Here is a 19,239-nt window from a genome sequence, read left to right as displayed (position 1 = left end):
TGGATGGCAATGGGAAATATGCCTGTGTGTGCAACTTTCAATAAAACTGCCTGTTAATAAACTTGTTTTCAATGGAGGTGTCAGAGTTGGGACTAGAACCTGGGTTCCCAGGCTCTAGGGCCTCTGCCAGATGAAGTCAGCAGCAACGTGGCCAGATTCCACCAGCAGGGACTTGTCAAGGCTTGCATGCAGATTATAAGGCCTGGAGAGGCCAAGGTTCATTTGCAAATGCAGGAAGAGAGACCTGCAATAGGAGTTCTAGCTTTCAAGACAGATGTCTCCAACCTTTACAGTAAATTTACTCTGGGGTCCTAAAGATTGGGACTTGGCCTCTTTCTTAGACTTCCTGCATAAGTTCACAGCTGCACACCCTTTCTGCTGACTGGGCCATCTACACTGTAGCCTGGTGTGAGAATTGATGTAGTATCAAGATGATCTCCTCTGCCTTATGATGCAGGAGATATTTTGAGTAATTTCATGGGATGATTGGATTAATCTACCACCAAATCAACAAGTAACTAACTTCCTTCCTCAATCTATTTATCTACCTGTGCATTCATTTATTCATTCATTTGTACATTCAGCCATTTATTTGTTCAACAGTTGTTTATTAAGTACTCATATCTGCAAGCTGTTGGTATATGTGTGATTTCAGTATGGCAGTTTTCCAAGTCCAATCAAAAACTGGAGCTTTCCACCACCAGTCTTTATATGTTGCTTTAGGTGGCCTGGAGCCATACACAGGTAGATGTAGAAAGTGTCTCATGGAAGACCCATGCAGACATCAGGCTTTGTGCTGGCCTCTGATGACTTCTGTGTTTTGAGTACCTATCTTTATGGGTTCATAAGTGTTTGAGAGTCTGTGCTGCTTTCCAACATTGGCCAAGTTAATTCACCTTCCCAAGCTTTCATCTCATCTTCTGAAAAATAAGGATGTCAATACTTAACTACAGCATAGTTGTGAGAATTAAATGAAACAATGCTTTAAGCATTTGGGGTTTTAAAAGTGGCTGCTCTTAGTTTTCTTTTCCATAGTTAAAAATTGGAAATAACTCAAAAGTCTATCAACAGGTAGATGGATAAACATATTGTATTGTATCCATGTAGTATACTACTACTTTACAATAAAAGTGAATGAACTGTTGGTCTATGCAACATGAATCAGAATCTCAGAATCATTATTCCAAATGAAAGAAGCCAGGCAAAAGAGTACACACTATGTGATCTCATTTATATAAAACTCTAGAAAATGCAAACTAATCTATAGTGACAGAAAGCGATCAGTAGTTACTTGGGGATGGGGAAATGAGAGGGAGAAATGACAAAAGGATTGAGGAGAGTTCTGAGGGTGATAGGTACATTTGCTATCTTGTTTATGTTGATGCTTTCATGGGTATATACATATGTTGAAACGTACCAAATTGTATACTTTACATGTGATTTATTATATGTGGATACCTCAATAAAGTGATGGAATAAATGAATGAATGAAGTTGCTCTTTAGCAAACAGGAAGGCAAGCTTCCTCCCATGCCAATGGTGGAGGCTTCCTATGGTTTCATCAGTTGCCTCAGGGAGTAGCTAAGTCTTTTGCCAAGCCTTTTGTCAGAAAGAACTGCTCAGTATTAATCATGCACAATGAAAAGGAGATTTGGGGTAGAAACTCATCAGCATCCAGATGGATGGCACAAGAAAATGAGTTCCACAGACTGGCTCATTTCACAATCTCTAAGCTCCCAAGGACAGTGCCTAACACGTAGTTGGCACTCAGTAAATAGTGGTGGTAGTGTTATTGCTATGGCAATTTTTAGTGGTACAAAAGTAATTGCTGTTTTTGCCATTACTTTTATCAGATAATCCAGCTTGGGGACTGACTTTTTCTAATTCTTAGTTTGGAGGCTGTCTTTTCCTAACTTACTGAAAGATACCAAAAATTCTAGCAGCAACCTAAGGGGTTCTGTAAACATTAACTTCCCTACAATCCTGGAGTCCTGAGAAACCTTTCTGACTCTTGCCAAAGGGCATTAGGAAAAAAGATGTGGTGTCTCCATCCTCAGTGGATCCGGTGTTTGGTGAGAGGGTAATTATTTCCTCAGGGTGGATAATCAAAATTGTGAACACTTAATCTCTGTAAGTTCCCAAGGACAATACCTAACATGTAGGCCCTAACATTTGGGCCTTTTTTATAGTCTCCTTTCTCTTCCATCATTCTGTAAATTATTGCAAGAATCATAGCTTTAGAGAGTCAACCAGGGAAAAAAGCTACAGTGCCAACCAACTAAGTTTGCCAACCACTTGGCAACTCTGTGTGAGTTGAGAGAGAAGGTCAAATGACGTGGATAAATTTGAGGTTGGGCTTGAACATAGTTTTGAGACATCCACCTTCTTTTGTGCCCCATTGCTGTGTGGATAGTCAAGAATTCATCTAGATGGTGAATATGCCATGAGAAACAGCTCTTCTGGACTGGAACAGTGATTCATACCCATAATCCAAGCTACTTGGAGCCTAAGACAGGAGGATAGCTTGAGTGATCGCTTGAGTCTAGGAGTTTGAAACCAGCCTGGGCAGCATAGCAAGGTTCCATCTCAAATTTTTTTTTTTAAATCAGTCAGTCAGTGGTGTGGGCCTGTAGCTCCAGCCATTCAGGAGGCTGAAGCATGCACATTGCTTGAGCTCAGGAGTTCAAGGTTGCCGTGAGCTGTAATAGCACCATTGCATTCCAGCTAGATGAAAGAGCAAGGCCTCGTGTCTTAAAAAAATAAAATTAAAATAACTAAACATAAGTAAAAGAAAAAGTTCTGCTGAAATATGGTCAGTGAGACCATTTACTGTGGTCTTTCTCGAGCACAGTAATGAAGAGCCATGGCTGTGGTATCAGAAGCAGCTGGGACCTGATCCAGCTCTGCCACTGTCCAGCTATATTTATGATGGGAGCAAGTTGTTTTACCTTGTTGAGGTCATTCTTTCTCATCTATAAAATGAAGACAGTAATATTTCCTGCCTTGCAGAGCACTTAATCAGTACCTGACATTTCAAGAAATGTGTATCTTTCCAGACTAGAATGGCCAATTGTTTTGAAAACACTTTTCTTGGTAAGGCCTGTCTGGGGAAACAAGACTGAGATCTAAGTCTGAAGTTCTTGTCCATAGATGTTGGGGGCAAGAATTACAGCATCCTAAGATATAAGCATAAGCAAAACAAGACAGAGCAGAAATTCTTAAGCCCAAACCTTGGATTTAATATTTAAGAAAACAGTCTCAGAGAATATACGTGATTTGCTCATTGTCACATAGGGCCAGTGCTTAGGGAGCAGTTAATATTCCACTCTTCCCCTATGACATCAGGGGGAAATACCTAAGGAATGTAGACTGGGAAGATACACAGAAAAGACAATATTCAAGTGCAGAAAGAGTCATGAATCAGAAAAGTTTGTTTTCAGACAGCGATCAAGTGGCCTTGACCAAGTTTCTTTGCATCTTCTAGCTTCTATTTCCCATTTGGAATGTAAAGATGTGAAATATTTTTTTCCATTATAAAGTGCCATGTTTCCAAACTGTTAGAAGAAAGATGATAGAGTTCATGAACAATAATTACTATTGCTATGATATACTCTATAGCTTTCATGTTTGCCTTTTTGGTCTATCAATGCCTAATGAAGGCAACTTAAAATCTTTCTCTGTAATTATAGATTTGTTTTTCCTTATATTTCTGTTTTTGCTTTATGTATTTGAGGCTATGTTTTTTGGTGCCTACAAGTTATGGTATATAATATGTAACATAACCTATGGTTATACTATGGTTTTGATAGATTATTATTTTGTAACATTTGTTATAAATAAATGTGTTATTTATTTTTTATTTTAACATGAAATTACTTTTAAAAAGTTTATTAACAGCTACATAATATTTTTCAGGAATAGAAGTCGTGAACTGTTGGCCATTATAAAAGTGGTCAATAAACTGTATCACCAATAATTTTGAAATGAGCAACGATCTATTAATTATAACATCCCTTATATCCCGCCTAATTTTATTTGTTCAAATTCTGGTTTGTATAATACTAACATTGCATACTAGCTTTCTTTTGGTGAGTAACTGCAAGACTATGCTTTTCTGTTCTTTTATTTTAAGTCTCTTCTTATGGTTTTAAGTGGGGCTCTGCAAGCAGCACATGATGGATATTGCATTCCTATTATTCCAAACTGATAATCCATCTTTTAATTGATGGATATGATACATTCCAATTTATTATGATAACTTATATAATCATTCTTACCACTTTATTTTCTGTTTGCTATCTTTTTTCCTCTGCTTTTTTCTGTTTTCTTGGGTTCTATTTTTTTAAATGAAGCCTTCCCAGTTTTCTTCATTTTCCTTTGCTTGGTGGAAAGCTATAGAATATATTTCTATTCTTAGAGTGGTTATCCACCATTTCTTAACATCCAGCCACACTGGATCCTTGTCTTAGTCTGTTAGCCACTTGTCTTAGTCTGTTTTGTGCTGCTATAACAGAATACTGGAGACAGAGTAATTTATAAAGAACAGAAATCTATCCTCTCACAATTCCAGAGGCTGAAATGTTCAGGATCAAGGAACCAGCATCTGGTGAGGGCTTTCTTGCTGCATCCTCAGGTGGTGAAAGGCGAAAGGGCAAAAGGGGGAATGTGTCCCCACATGGCAGAAGAGCAGAAGAGATGAACCCACTCCAGCAAGTCCTTTTTTTTTTTTTTTTTTTTTTTTTTTTTTCTGAGACAAAGTTTCACTCTATCACCCAGGCCAGGGTGCAGTGGTGCATTCACAGCTCACTATAGCTTCAGCCTTCCTGCACTCAGCTGATCCTCCATCCTCCCACCTCAGCCTCCCAGGTAAGTGGGACTATAGATGCACACAACCATTCCCAGCTAATTTTTGTATTTTTTGTAGACACAGTTTCACCATGTTGCCCAGGCTGGTCTCTAACACCCGGACTCAAAGGATCTTCCACCTTGTCCTCCCAGAGTGCTGAGATTATAGGTGTGAGGGACCATGACCACGACTGGTCACAAGTCCTCTTTATGGCAGCATTAATCTATTCCAAGCAACTTCCAAAAGGTCCCATCTCCCAACACTGTTACATTGGGGAATCAGTTTCCAACACATGAATTTGGGGGGACGCATTCAGACCATAGGGTCACTCTTCAAGTACCCAAGCTTCCTCCCACTTCATGCCTTTGCACTGGCTGTGCTTTCCTCCTTTGTTCACTTTTAACAAAGCTTCAGTTAGTGTTTTTGTCTTCCTTCTTAATATGATAGTGATCTTCTGTGACATACTTTTTAGTACTGCATCTTAGATTACCCATGAAAGATTTTTCTTCCCATCTTGATTAGCCTGCATCTCAATATACTTCTGAACCAGTTCACCAGACCTTGGGTTCATAGTCACTCAAGCCAAAGTAAAATATAATTTTGGGTAGTTTCTCTTTAAAACAAAAATCGTGTGAATACTAAGAATGTTAAGATCATTTTATGCCTGTTATTTTTCACACATCTTTGCTCCCTTCACTTAACACATAACAACGGATTCTGAAACTCCCATTTTCAAAGGTTACTTCCTAAACATGTGGTAGAAAAGTTAAGGTTGATTTTTTTCTTTTCAATCCATTTTCTGCCTAGTTTCAAAAAGGGTCTAGAAGAGCTGTCAGTATAATAACTAAAACAAGGTGAAAGCATGCTATAGGCAACAAAGAGAAACGAGATAATTATAACAACAAAACTAAAGGGCACTAGTAGAGTGGAGCACTGTTGTTAGCTAACCACCTAACAATATCTCCAGTTTTGGATGAAGACTGTGATAGCATGAGGATGAGCGTTGTTTTAGACTGGATGTTGGGACTGTCGGGATGTGGAAGGGTGCCTGCCAGAACTGTTTTTTTGGGTCTGAGTCTCATTGATCCTGAGTGCTTGTCTCTCACAATTGTTAGCTAATACCTTTCGTTGCTTCTTGTACCACTTCTAGAGCAATCAGAAGACCGTCGTGAGCCAGGAAGAGGTACTACATAAAGTGAATTCTATAATCTGTAAAATACAATAAAGTGAGTGGCCTGAGACTAATAATTCAGAAGCTATAACTTGCCCAATTATCGTGGTGATTTATTTCCTAGGTCTTCTCAATGAAAATGCTACACACAACTGAGTTCCCAGATCATTTCATTTGTTATAGATTCTAACGGCTGGGGCCAGCATCTTCCCTGTGATCCTTAATTGTCTTATTAAAAACAGAAGGAAAGTTGCTTATGAAAGGACTTACATGTAAATGTAGATACATCGTCTGACTCATTTTCTGCCCATTGATTTTCACCATAATTTCAGAGAAGTTTACCACAGAAAAACATTTGTTCCCAACACGTAATAAAAATCACTCTCGGCTGGGTGGTGGCTCATGCCTGTAATCCTGGCACTTTGGGAGGCCAAGGTGGGCAGATCACCTGAGATCAGGAATTTGAGACCAGCCTGGCCAACATGGTGAAACCCCATCTCTACTAAAAATATAAAAATTAGTCGGATGTGGTGGCACGTGCCTGTAATCCCAGCTACTCAGCAGGCTGAGGCAGGAGAATCACTTGGACCCAGGAGGTGGAGGTTGCAGTGAGCAGAGATAGTGCCACTGTACTCCAGCCTAGGTGACAGAGTAAGACTCTATCTAACAACAACAACAACAAAAAATCGCTCTCAAATTGTCAAATTCGTAGGTACTGAAAGGAAAATGGTGGTTTCCAAGGGCTTAAGGGGGAGGAGAATGGGAAGTGAGTGGTTAATGAGTACAGAGTTTCAGTATGGGAAGATAAAAGAAGTTCTGGAGATGGATAGTGGTAGTGGTTGCACAACAATGTGAATGTATTTAATGCTGCTAAAAAATGGTAAAAAATGCTACATTTTATATTCTGTATATTTTACCATAAAATAAATAAACACATGCACACATAAAATAACTCTCAGGAATTGGAGCAGTCCCTTCAAGGACCACATGGCCTTTGTTGGGGACCAACCTGGGCACATTAACTTCTCTTGCACAGACCAAAGGGAAAACAAATTCACCAAGCCTGAGTTAGTTCCCATAATCCTCATTATGTAACATATACACATAACATTCAAAGTATGCACATTACTCAATAATGCAGTTGATTTCTGCCTTCTTTGGAGTTCAAACTGATCCATGTGGCTTTCATGATTAAGCAGCCACTCTGGCCTGTTTAGTATTTAAGGTTTTAGCAGGAATTGCAAGCTTGAAGAATGAACTACACTGTTCATTGATTCATCAAATACATAGGACCGAGTGTAATCCTTTGACTAGTTTGTGGAGACAGTGGGGTGAAATGGATAGAGAATGAGCTTTGAAGTCAGACCTAAATTTAAATCCTGGCTCAGCCCTTTACTCCTTGATGATCAAATGGTTTATAATTTTGTTGATCCCCATTTTTCATGATTCTGTATTTGCAAATGTGCCCACTTGCCAAAATTTATATTATTTGTAACCCCAAAATCAATACTTGCAGCAGCACTTTCATGGTCATTTGCAGACTTTACTTGTAACCTCAAAATCAATACTTGCAGCACTCTCATGGTCATTAACAGGCATACACAGAGGGATAAAAAATTTGAATTGCCCAATGTATACATGGCCAGCTGGGGTAGAACAGCTAATTCTATGCTTTCTTATTCCAGCTCACAGACTGAATAAACAAGTGGTCTATTTAGGGCCACTTTTTTGCATCTTATGCTTTTTGTTGGTGATTTCACTGTTTAAAATAGCCCCAAGCATAGTGAAGTGCCATCTAGTGTTTCTAAAAGCAAGAAGGCTGCGATGTGCTTGATGGAGAAAATATGTATGTTAGGCCAGGCATGGTGGCTCACGCCTGTAATCCCAGCACTTTGGGAGGCCAAGGCAGGCGGATCACCTGACGTCGGGAGTTCGAGTCCAGCCTGAGAAACATGGAGAAACCCCATCTCTACTAAAAATACAAAATTAGCCAGGCATGGTGGTACACGCCTGTAATCCCAGCTACTCGGGAGGCTGAAGCAGGAGAATCACTTGAACCTGGGAGACGAAGGTTGTGGTGAGTCAAGATCGTGCCATTGTACTCCAGCCTGGATGACAAGAGCGAAACTCAGTCTCAAAAAAGAAAGAAAGAAAATATGTATGTTAGATAATCTTCAGTCGGGCATGAGTTATAGTGCTGTTGGCCATAAGTTAAATGTTAATGAATCAACAATACATATTAAGTAAGTTGCCCTTAAACAGAAACACACATGAAACAAGGTTATAGATTAATTGGTTAACAAAAGTGTTGGGACCAGAGGCTCACAGGAACCTAACCCATATTTCTCTTAGGAGGAATGTTTAGTATACAGAAATTCAGTGTTTGCTGTGATTTTATAGCACATAACTGCCGCAAATAAAGAGAATCACTTGTGTTTACCTTTGCAAAATGTAATATCCTGCTTACATAGTACTCCATTCTTTCCCTGCTGTGACAGGGATTAAGGCTATTTACAAATGGTTGGTTCCCTCTTCTTCCAGGCACAAAGAGGGAATGTACTTTCTCAGTCCCTTTAAAGTTAGGCATGTCCATGAGACTTGCTTTCACCAATGAAATGTGAACAGAAGTCACATGTATTATATCCAGGAAAAAGCTTTTCACTGCCAGTGTTCAGTTCCAACCATCCTTTTCTCTGCTGCCAGCCTCATGGAGGCCTGTCTCCATACGGAGCCCCCATCACCTGGGTCTCTGCCTACCTATAGGAGGATACAGTGTGAGACAGAAATAAAATCATGGTATAGATAAGGGTTTAAGTTACAGAATATATAAAGAACAACTACAGTTCAACAAGAAGACAACTCAGTTAGAAGGTGACTGAAGGACTTCAATCAACATCTCTCCAAAGATGATATATAATCGGCTAATAAGCACATGGAAAGATGTCCAACATCATTAGTCATTAATATAATGCAAATCAAAACCACAATGAGATACTGCTTCACATCTACTAAGATGGTTATAATTTCAAAAACTGGAAAATAAATGTTGGTAAGGATGTGGAGAAACTGGAATTTCTGTGCATTGCTGGTGGGAATGTCAAATGGTGCAGCCACTTTGGAGCACTGTTTGGCAGTTTCTCTAAAAGCTAAACAAAATTACCGTATCATCCAGCAGTTCCACTCCTAAGTATATATGCAACATAATTGAAAGCAGAGATTCAAACATAATTGTACACCAACGTTCACTGAAGCATTATTCACAATAGTCAAAAGATAAAAACAACTCAAGTTCTGTCAACAGATAAAATGGGTAAACAAAATGTGGTATATACATGCAGTGAAGTAATAGCCACAAGCAAAGCTCTGACACATGCTACAACAGAAATTAGCCTTGGAAACATCATACTAGGTGAAATAAGCAGACACAAAGGACGAACATTGCATGATTCCACTTATATGAAGTATCTAGACTAGGCAAATTCATAGAGATAGATAGTAAATTAGAGGTTACCAGGGGCTGAGGGGAGGAGAAATGGAGAATTATTATTATTTGGTATAGAGTTTCTGTTTAACATGATGAAAAAGTTTTGTGATGAGATAGTGGTGATAATTGCATGACATTGTGAATGTACCCAGTGCCACTGAATTGTACACTTAAAAATGGTTAAAATGAGGCCAGGGTGGCTCACGCCTATAATCCCAACACTTTGGGAGGCCGAGGCGAGTGGATCACCGGAGGTCAGGAGTTGGAGACCAGCCTGGCCAACATGGTGAGACCCTGTGTCTACTAAAAATATAAAAAACTAGCCGGATGTGGTGGTGAGGGCCCGTAATCCCAGCTACTCGGGAGGCTGAGGCAGGAGAATCACTTGAACCCGGGAGACGGAGGTTGCAGTGAGCCGAGATCACACCGTTGCACTCCAGCCTGGGCAACAAGAGTGAAACTCCATCTCAAAAAGAAAAAAAATAAGGTTAAAATGGCATATCTTGTGATATGTATACCACAATAAAAAATTTTAATTAAAAAACACTGCAGTATGAAACTAGTGATGTTTTGGTGATGGTTGACATATTGTGGCATACTCTAGCTCATCCAAACCAAACTTTCTTTCCTGTCTGTTTCTCTAAAGTGGCGTAATATAGGCCCCTTGGGATTTTATGGCTATATGCAAACTATAACCTGCAGGCTAAGGTCTTACCTTCACTGATCCTTTGACATTTTGGAACAGGAAAGACCAAATTCTCACAATTGTTTTTATGATTCATTTGAAACTTAGTGGGCAAGGCAAGTTACTCAGACTGAAAGTAGCCATGGTAGTGAGAAATATATCCTTTATAATGTGTAAGTGATTTCCTTGGTTTTCATATTTTCTGGTTGTTTCTCAATCATTTATTTAATATACAGAAATGAAACTGCCTTAAATGAACTGACTTGAAACAAAGTTACCTGTATTTTAAAATGGGTTTCCAGCAATGTCCTGTGATCAGCAAGCTCCAGTTTCTTGCAAAAAGAATTCTTTCTTTGGGCCGGGCGCGGTGGCTCAAGCCTGTAATCCCAGCACTTTGGGAGGCCGAGACGGGCGGATCACGAGGTCAGGAGATCGAGACCATCCTGGCTAACACGGTGAAACCCCATCTCTACTAAAAATATAAAAACTAGCCGGGCGAGATGGCGGGCGCCTGTAGTCCCAGCTACTCGGGAGGCTGAGGTGAGAGAATGGCGTAAACCCGGGAGGCGGAGCTTGCAATGAGCTGAGATCCGGCCACTGCACTCCAGCCTGGGCCACAGAGCGAGACTCCGTCTCAAAAAAAAAAAAAAAAGAATTCTTTCTTTGGATTATAGCATGTCATTATGAATCACCTTGGACACTTGAAAACTTGAATTGGTCCTAGAATTTCTCCTGCCTTTGCTTTCTAAACTTTGTTCAAACTGGCTTTGCATAACCCTGTGAAACTAATAATAATAGAGGGGGATAATGGACTAATTATGTTATATGTGGAGTGCAGAATCAAAAACAATGATTTAAAATGCACAGAAAAGATACCATGTAGGACACTCCTAAGGACTCCACATAAGAAAGAGATAACTCAAAATTCAGATATTCTTTGGACACAGATTTCTAGGTGTCACCCAGCATTAGCATCTCCTCCTTTCCTACTAACGGAACCTGATTGTATTCTGGGCAGGACTATGTTTCCTGGCTTCCCTTGCAGCTAGTCCTATCCAAGAGATTCTAAATAGGAGGTTAGTACTTCTAGTAAAACTCTTTAAATGTTGTTCATCCAGCTGCCTCTTACCCTTACCCATCTTCTTACCTGGAAAGTGAATGTGATGGTTGAGACTCCAGTAGGCATTTTGCAATTCTGAGCACAGAGGTCACTAACACATGGGATGGTGGGTGCAGAAAGACAGGAAGAGCCTAGATGCTTCATGGTTTTTATAAAATGCCAAACCAGTCCTAGACCTCTATTCTTAGGTCATGATTACTAGCAGCCCAAAGCAATTCTAACTTTAGTTTTGTTGTTATTTTTAATAACAATAAAACTGATCTGACAATTATGTACATCCTTACAGTTCGCAGTGTATTTTCATTCTTTTGTCACTTTATTTTAAAATGTGTTTATTTTTATTATATTTTATATTGAACACCAACAAAGAAAATAATTGTAATAATTTCAAAATGCAATACCTGGATATAATAAATATCCTATATAAACAATGACACCAGTCAATATCTAGAAATGTATGTAGATGTAATGAACAAAATGACTAAACTATAAATCTAAGAGAACTTAAAGCTATGATCTTTGTTAACTTAAAAAAATTCAGTTTCATATGAAGAAATTCAGGAAGAAAATTTCAGGACCCTTGATCGGAAGCTTTCAGTGCCCGTTATACTACTTTGGTGTAGACAAATATTCAAATAAGGCTAAAAAAGAAGAGTGTTTCCGTTGAGGACATGATCTAAGAAATAAGTGAACTAGTATTCTACAGAAACTAACTAGCTAGCCATCAGGATATTTCCACTAAAGGACTCCTTATACTAGCAACTAACCATGTTGAAAAAACCTTAGCCAGTATTACAAAAACAAAACATTTAGAGTAGTATTTATGAACACAAGCATAATAGGTTCCTTGCCTTCTACAAATAATCACCTTTGAAATGCTAAAAGCAGGTTCCAACTGGGGTTTCTGTCTGCGGTGAGAAGGTGCAGATACACATGGGGTGATCTACTGATTGACCTTCTCAAAGTATTCTTTGGAAACAGTTTGATTTTACTTAATTTTAGGAGGCTCTAGTGTCCAGTTTGCTGGGCAGACTTCTCCATGGGTTTTTTACAAACTGGAATGCCTTTACCAAGCAGAGGGTCTCTTCCATGCTTTAGCCCACTGGGAGGTCATTGACACTCAAATGCTTGATGACTTCATGGGGGTCAATTATGAAGACTCCTCTTAGTGCAAACCAGGACCTTCTACCAGCACACTGTAATCTCGGGAAATGTGTTTAGTTAAATCTGACAAAAGTGTGATGCTCATGTGGCCCAAACCACCATTCTTTCTTGGTATATTTATCCAAACAAGATGGCTAAAGTGAGAATCCACTGAGACTGCAACAACTTCACAGGTCACATTATAAAATTCATTGTCTTTATCACTAAAAGCACGAAATTGTTGTGAACACACAAAGGTGAAATCCAAAGGGTAGAAAACAAGCACCAAACATTTCCCCTTATTATCATCAAGGCTTAGATCTTTGAACTCTCCATTGACAAAGGCTGTACCTTTAAAATAGAGTGACAGCAAGTGCATGGTATGAGGAAACTTGTGCCAAAGGCAAATTCTGCTCGACCAGAATCAGACCACAATATGTTTGTCAAGCATGTTTTCCCCAGAAGCCACAGGCCTAAGGACTACAGAGACAGGATGGTGCGCACAAGTCGGGCAGCCAAAGCCAGAAACAGCCTTCCCACAGCAGCCACCATCTTTAGTGCATGCAGGAGTCACCTTTTCATCACTTTAAATCCTCACAACTCTGTGAGATGAATACAATTATTCTAGTCCTAGAGATAAGGACACTGAAGTCCAGAGAAGGTAGTTAACTTGGCCAAAGTTGCACACTTAGAATTTGTCATGGTTAGGACTCAAACATTCAACGTCTAATGCAGTTTCTTTCTCCTACACTGTAGGTAAATATTAACTTAGTTGATACTGGAGTAGCTATTCCCAAAGTGGAGAATCTTGTTTTTTCCTCTATTAAGTATAAGAATCACTGACTTACTAGAACACAGTTTGATAACAACATGCTAGCATAAAAAAGGAGTTTTATTAAGGTTTGGGCAGGGGTTTTGTTGTTGTTTTTCTTCATGGGGAGCTACACTGTGTTCAACTCACATCCTCTTTACTTTGAGAAAACAGAATACCCACCAATACATAAATGATTGTGAGTGTTCATCAGTTCTTATTATTTCTGGGAGTTTAGAAAGAAAACAGGAAGGGAGAAAAGAAAAGAGTACTATAGAGAAAGGGCAAAATTCTGGGGATTTGGAAAAGACTGGGAGACAGAAGAGCTGTGACTACTCTGAAATATGTGTCAGCTGAAATAGACAACTTGGCTTAATGTGTGATTTGCTGGGACTGTTAAAGACAGAGTTGGGCAACAGATAAGTTGTCATCATACTCTTTGAAGTACTCTTTAGCTGTTTAATCTCCTTTACAGCTCTTCTACTGCTCTTTTTACTTTTTGAAAGAGAATTTGCCAAGGATACTGACCATTTAAGCTTCTGACAGTGATAAGCTAGAGCCGGCCTCATAGTGCCTTGCAAGAGCCAACTGGTCAGTTTTCAGGAATTTTGTGAATCAGTTGTTAAATACAGCCATTATGAAAATTTAATTATATAAACTTAAATTAAATAAATTACATTTTTTAAAGATGATAAATACTTGAAATTCATCACTTCCTAATTCCTTTATCCTATTCCACTGTTATCTATATTCTTGAGACTGTTTTGCCTATTATATGTGTACGGCGGGAGTGCTGTGTGATGCTATGTGTATCTCTTCCCAATTCCACATCCGGTGACGTCACATTGGTAGCTTGAATGTGGGGTTCATAGTAGGATCACATACCCTATGGAAATTGGCAAATGCTACAAATCAGTGCCTAACTTATTTTTTATTGAATCTTTGTACTGTTTTTGTCTACCTCTTATGGTTTTTGCATTATTTTAACTTTGTATTGTAGTCATTTGTCTACTTGTCTTATACCCTCTGCCGAATGTAACCTCTTTCCACCTAGGGGTGGTTTCTCATTCATGTGTGTGTTCTTTCCCCACAAGCACTCAACAATTCCTTACGCTTGTGTATAACATAACAGAATAGCACAGACTGAGTGGCTTAAAAAACAGAAATTTATTTTCTCACAGTGCTGGAGTCCAAAATGTCAAGATCAAGGTGTCAGCAGGGTTGATTTCTGGTGAGGCTTTCCTTCCTGGCTTGCAGATGCTTTTCTCTGTGCATGCTCCTGGTTATCTCTTCCTCTTCTTACAAGGACTCCAGTCTTACTGAATAGGGTCCCAGCCTTATGACCCCATTTAACCTTAATTATCTCCTTAAAGGCCCTATCTGCAAATATCGTCACATATAGGGGTTAGGGATTTGATATGTGAATCATAGGGGGTACGCAATTCTGTTTATAACATAGACATTTATGAATTATGCATTAGACTGCTTCAAAGCCAAGAAATATAGAGCCTTCAGCCTGTTGCTCTCTCTTTGTTAGTTACACGATATCATTTCAGCCTCTTATCAATGCTTCAAGGTAGATATTATTGTCCCCATTTTACAGATGGAGATATTAACTTTCTACAAGAGATAAAATAACATGCCCAACTACATGCAGACGGTAAGTGTTACATCCAGTATTGGAACCCAAACAGTCTGACTCCGGAGTCCAAACATGTAACCCCTATAAGAAACTGCCGTCCTGTTTTTTTCATACTTATATATGTGTGTATTTTTATCTAAAGGCAGTATTGAAACTGTTGTGAAATAAAGTTGGCAACTGTTGGGGAATTTTTAGTAGGGCATATATGCAAATGTGTAAACAATCTGCAAAGGGTGTTTTGGTAAAATTGGGATGAGGGAGTCTATTTAAGTGTAACTTAAGTAGAAAATGTTCAAACCCCAAGTTCTTCCATTTCTGCAACCTTTTCTATAAGACAAGATAAAATAAATGTCAGATAATGCTCCAAACTAAATGGAAAGTATTTTCTAACAAAACATTGACATTTAATATTCTAAATAAAATAATAAACTAACAGTGTTGGAAAGAGTGGGCATGTGAGAGCTAACAGGCCTAGGAGCAAAGCAACTCATGTGATTTTGAATTGTAGTACCAGCTTAGGGCATAACATAATTATTTTCCTTAATTTGTTCAAACAAAGTTAACTCAACTTGAAAGAAATTCTCTGGCTTCAAATACAAATGGGTGTCACTTTTGTTGCTTCTTCTGAAATAAACAGTACACTGACAGTTATTCCATGCATCCTTTACTTAACATCTTCTCCACCCACCCCACAGCACTAATCTTTGGTGAAAAAGCAAATGCTTTGATGGAATGAAAGAGAAGCTTAATGAGTTTTACTCTGGTTCCTCTTGAAACCTCACTTGTGTATTCTGTTGCTGTATGTGTGTGTCTAGATCCTCTAATAACCCAGACAGCTAGAAAGGTAAGGTTTGAATACAGAATGCATCCATTCAAAAAACACTTAATGAGTATCTAGTACATGCCAGACCCTCTTCTGGGGGTATACAGCAAACACAGTCCTAAGTACTCACATTCTAGAGGGAAGAGAAAGACAATAAACAAATACATCATTTGTCAGCAACCGATAAGTTCTTTGACAAAAAGCAGACTAAGAGTTTATCAGTTTCAGCACTGTTGGCATTTTGATGGGGATCATTTGCTGTGGGGGCTGACCCACACATTGTAGGAAGTTTGGCAGCATCCCTGGCCTCTACCCACTATATATGCCAATAGCGGCTCCCTCTCCAAGTTGCAATAACAGAAAATGTCTGTAGACATTGTCAAATATCTCTTGGAGGATATTGTTACCCCCAGTTGAGAAGCACTGGGTTGGAGGATAGGGGATAGAGGTGCTCATTTATTAGGATAGTCAGGGAAGGCAGCTAAGGTAGCCATTGAGCAAAGACTGGAAGAAAGGAGGATGACACCATGTAAATATCTGGGGGAAGAACCTTTCAGGCAGAGGGAATGGCTGGTGTAAAGGCTATGAGGTGAAATGAACAGCAAGGAGGTCATTGTGAGCAAAAGACCTGAACAAAAGGAATATGGTAAGAGACACAGTCTGCCAGGTTGTAAGGAGGCGGGGTCATGGTGCCATAGTGAAGACTTTGGCTTTGCATCATAGAGGCATGAGAGATAATCCAGGGTTGTTGTTTTGGGGGGTTTTGAGGGGTTTTTTTTGTTTTTGTTTTTGTTTTTTGAGATAGAATCTCGCTCTGTCACCCAGGCTGGAGTGCAGTGGCACATTCGCCACTCACTGCAGCCTCAACCTCCCAGGCTCAAGCGATCCTCCCAGCTCAGCCTCGAGAGTAGCAGGGACCACAGGTGTACACCACCACAGCCTGGCTGTTTTTTTTTTTTTTTTTTTTTTTTAGTGTTTCTAGAGGCATGGTCTACCTTTGTTTCCCAGGCCAGTCTCGAACTCCTGGGCTCAAGCAATCATCCTGCCTTAGCCTCGCAAAGTTCTGGGGTTAGTTATGAGCCACTGCCCCTAGACCATCCAGGGTTTTGAGCAGAACAGTGACACACCCTGGTTTATATTCCAATAGAGTTGTTATTGCTGCTGAATAGAGACTCAACTGCAGAGGCGCAAAGGTGAAAGCCGGGTTCAGAAGCAGCCACAGCAATAGTTCGGGTGAGCACTTAGTCATAGCTAGACTGGTCCTGCAGGGGTGGTGGAAAATGACTGGATTCTGGATATGTTTTGAACCTACATTCAACAAGAATCCCTGTTGAATTAGACATAAAGTGTGAACAAAAGAAAGGAGTCTTTGAAAGATTCTTCTTTGAAAATACTGCAAATGAGCTTTTATTTCTGATTTTGATCCTAATCCTAGGGGAGTTTAACATGATGGAGACATTGTTTAGGCATTAGGCATTAGACTGTTGTTTCCTAAATTGCTTCCTGAGTAAACCAATTAAAATTATAATGTGAGCCTCCAGGAGAAAAGGGAAGGAGCCAAACTTGGTACAATTTCACCTCTTAAATACCACTTAACGGCACTTTTCTCCTATTGCTTGGGTAATGAAATTCTGGCAAATAGGGGCAAAATGAACACAGGGGCCCTCACGAGCAGCCCATCCCTATTTGCTCACAGCTGTAATGCTACCTGATGGTCCTCCAGGTTCCCATTTGGGAACCACTGTGTACTTTTTTAAAGACCACCATGTGCAGCAAATTCAGGCAGCATCTTTCCCTTCTCTGTACAACCTGCCTTCTGAGATGCTCAGGTGCATTTTAGATATTACCTCCCCAAATTGAGGTAGATTAAACAAGGTTCCAAGCTTCTCAAACTGCAGGTGAGGGGAAACGTGAAATAAAGGCTCAGCGTTCGAATTAGTCCCTGGGTTAAGTTGGATTTTATAAAACCTTCCAAATGTATCACCTCATATCTGAGATTACACTTCAAGAGGGTTGGCCTTGAACTTGTGGTTGTGTTTGGCTTTTCCTTAAACTAGTGTTTCTCCTGGTGTGGTCTGAGGTGTTTGTTAAGAGTGCACAGTTCTGGCCTCCTTTTCAGACCCAGAGGGATGAAAATGGCAATCATCTTTAATAAAGGTCTCAGATGATTCTAAAGCATGCTACTGTTTGAAAACCACTGCTGTATCATTTAGGAATTGCATTCATTTCCTAGCAACAGAGACTGTAAATAAAGAAATAGTTTATTTCTCTCACTCAGAAGTTCAGAGAGAGGCAATCCAGGGTTGGTCTGGTGGCTCCATGGTATAAAAAATTTTTTAAATTTTTTTAAGTCCAGGCTCATAACTTTCTGTCCTGCTATTCTCAGGTTACAGCTTCCATTCCCATTTGTAAGGTTACTTCATGGCACAAGATGGCTGCTGGAGCTCTAGCCATTGCGTTTACATTCCAGACAGGAAACAGGAAGAAGGGGGAATGGGCAAAAAAAGATCTTGGCTAACAACTGCCTAGCCTCCTTTAAAAGAGTCTCCCAGAAGTCACACCCTTCCGTGTCATTGACCAGAATATATAACGCCACATGTAGCTACTAAGGAGCTGCAGAAATGTTATTCTTAGCTGAGTATATTGATGCGCTCAGTAAAATGGGGATATTGTTAAGGAAGAAAAAAAATGGATATGGGTGGGAAAACTCTGCCCCAACTGCCTTATACCATCATGCCATGGTGTTGTGGAAAGACTGTGTAATTTGGAGATTTTTCACATACTGTCTGTTCATTTTGGCTTTATTTGGGAGCTGTGTGTTGGTTATGTTCTGGAGAATACCGAAGGAAAATGTGTTCATTGTTTCTGTGGTCAGCCAAGCAGACCTATTGGGAATCTGCTGTATCTGGGTTGGTTTTGGTTTTTTCTTCCTTCTTTCCCATCCATCTGCCAGTCTCTTCAATCTCTTTTTTTCTTGATAAAGGAGAACAGAAGGAGAGGATGGGGAAGTCAAGCTCAAAGGTGGCTCTGTCACTTTATAACTATGTGATATTCAATCTGATGAGTATGAAATACCCACCTCCAGGGTGTGCAGAAGTTTTATGAAATACTGTATATAAAAACACTTCAAGCCCTAGGGTCACTCAGTAAGTCAATAGTTCAATGACCGCTTCCTTCATTCAGATCAGGCTTGTCCAACCCGTGGTCCACAGGCTGCATACAGCCCAGGATGGCTTTGAATGCGGCCCAACACAAATTCATAAACTTTCTTAAAACATTATGAGATATTTTTGCCATTTTTATGCTCATCAGCTATCATTAGTGTTAGTGTTTTTTTTTTTTTTTTTTTTTTTGAGACAGTCTTGCTCTGTCGCCCAGGCTGGAGTGCGGTGACATGATCTCAGCTCACTGCAAGCTCCACCTCCCAGGTTCATGCCCTTCTCCTGCCTCAGCCTCCTGAGTAGGTGGGACTACAGGCACCCGCCACCACGCCCGGCTAATTTTTTGTATATTTA

General features: G+C 39.7%; 2 protein-coding genes across 5 annotated transcripts in view; one reads left to right on the top strand and one right to left on the bottom strand.

The window, feature by feature from the left end:
• Positions 1-19,239, top strand: part of PRICKLE2 (prickle planar cell polarity protein 2) — a 358,609-nt gene that overhangs the window by 264,463 nt on the left and 74,907 nt on the right. The window lies entirely within an intron of this gene.
• LOC117084505 (thioredoxin-dependent peroxide reductase, mitochondrial-like) lies at positions 115-13,828 on the bottom strand. Its single transcript, XM_033213276.1, is given in 5 exon segments — positions 115-244; positions 12,174-12,311; positions 12,478-12,811; positions 12,814-12,928; positions 13,733-13,828. Coding segments are annotated over 5 exon segments (813 nt in total).

Source organism: Trachypithecus francoisi, unplaced genomic scaffold (genome assembly GCF_009764315.1).
Source record: "Trachypithecus francoisi isolate TF-2019V2 unplaced genomic scaffold, Tfra_2.0 Lachesis_group0, whole genome shotgun sequence".
In the NCBI taxonomy this organism is placed as follows: Eukaryota; Metazoa; Chordata; class Mammalia; order Primates; family Cercopithecidae; genus Trachypithecus; species Trachypithecus francoisi.
Note: the sequence above shows the minus strand (reverse complement) of the source record. Positions and strands in the feature narration are given on the sequence as shown.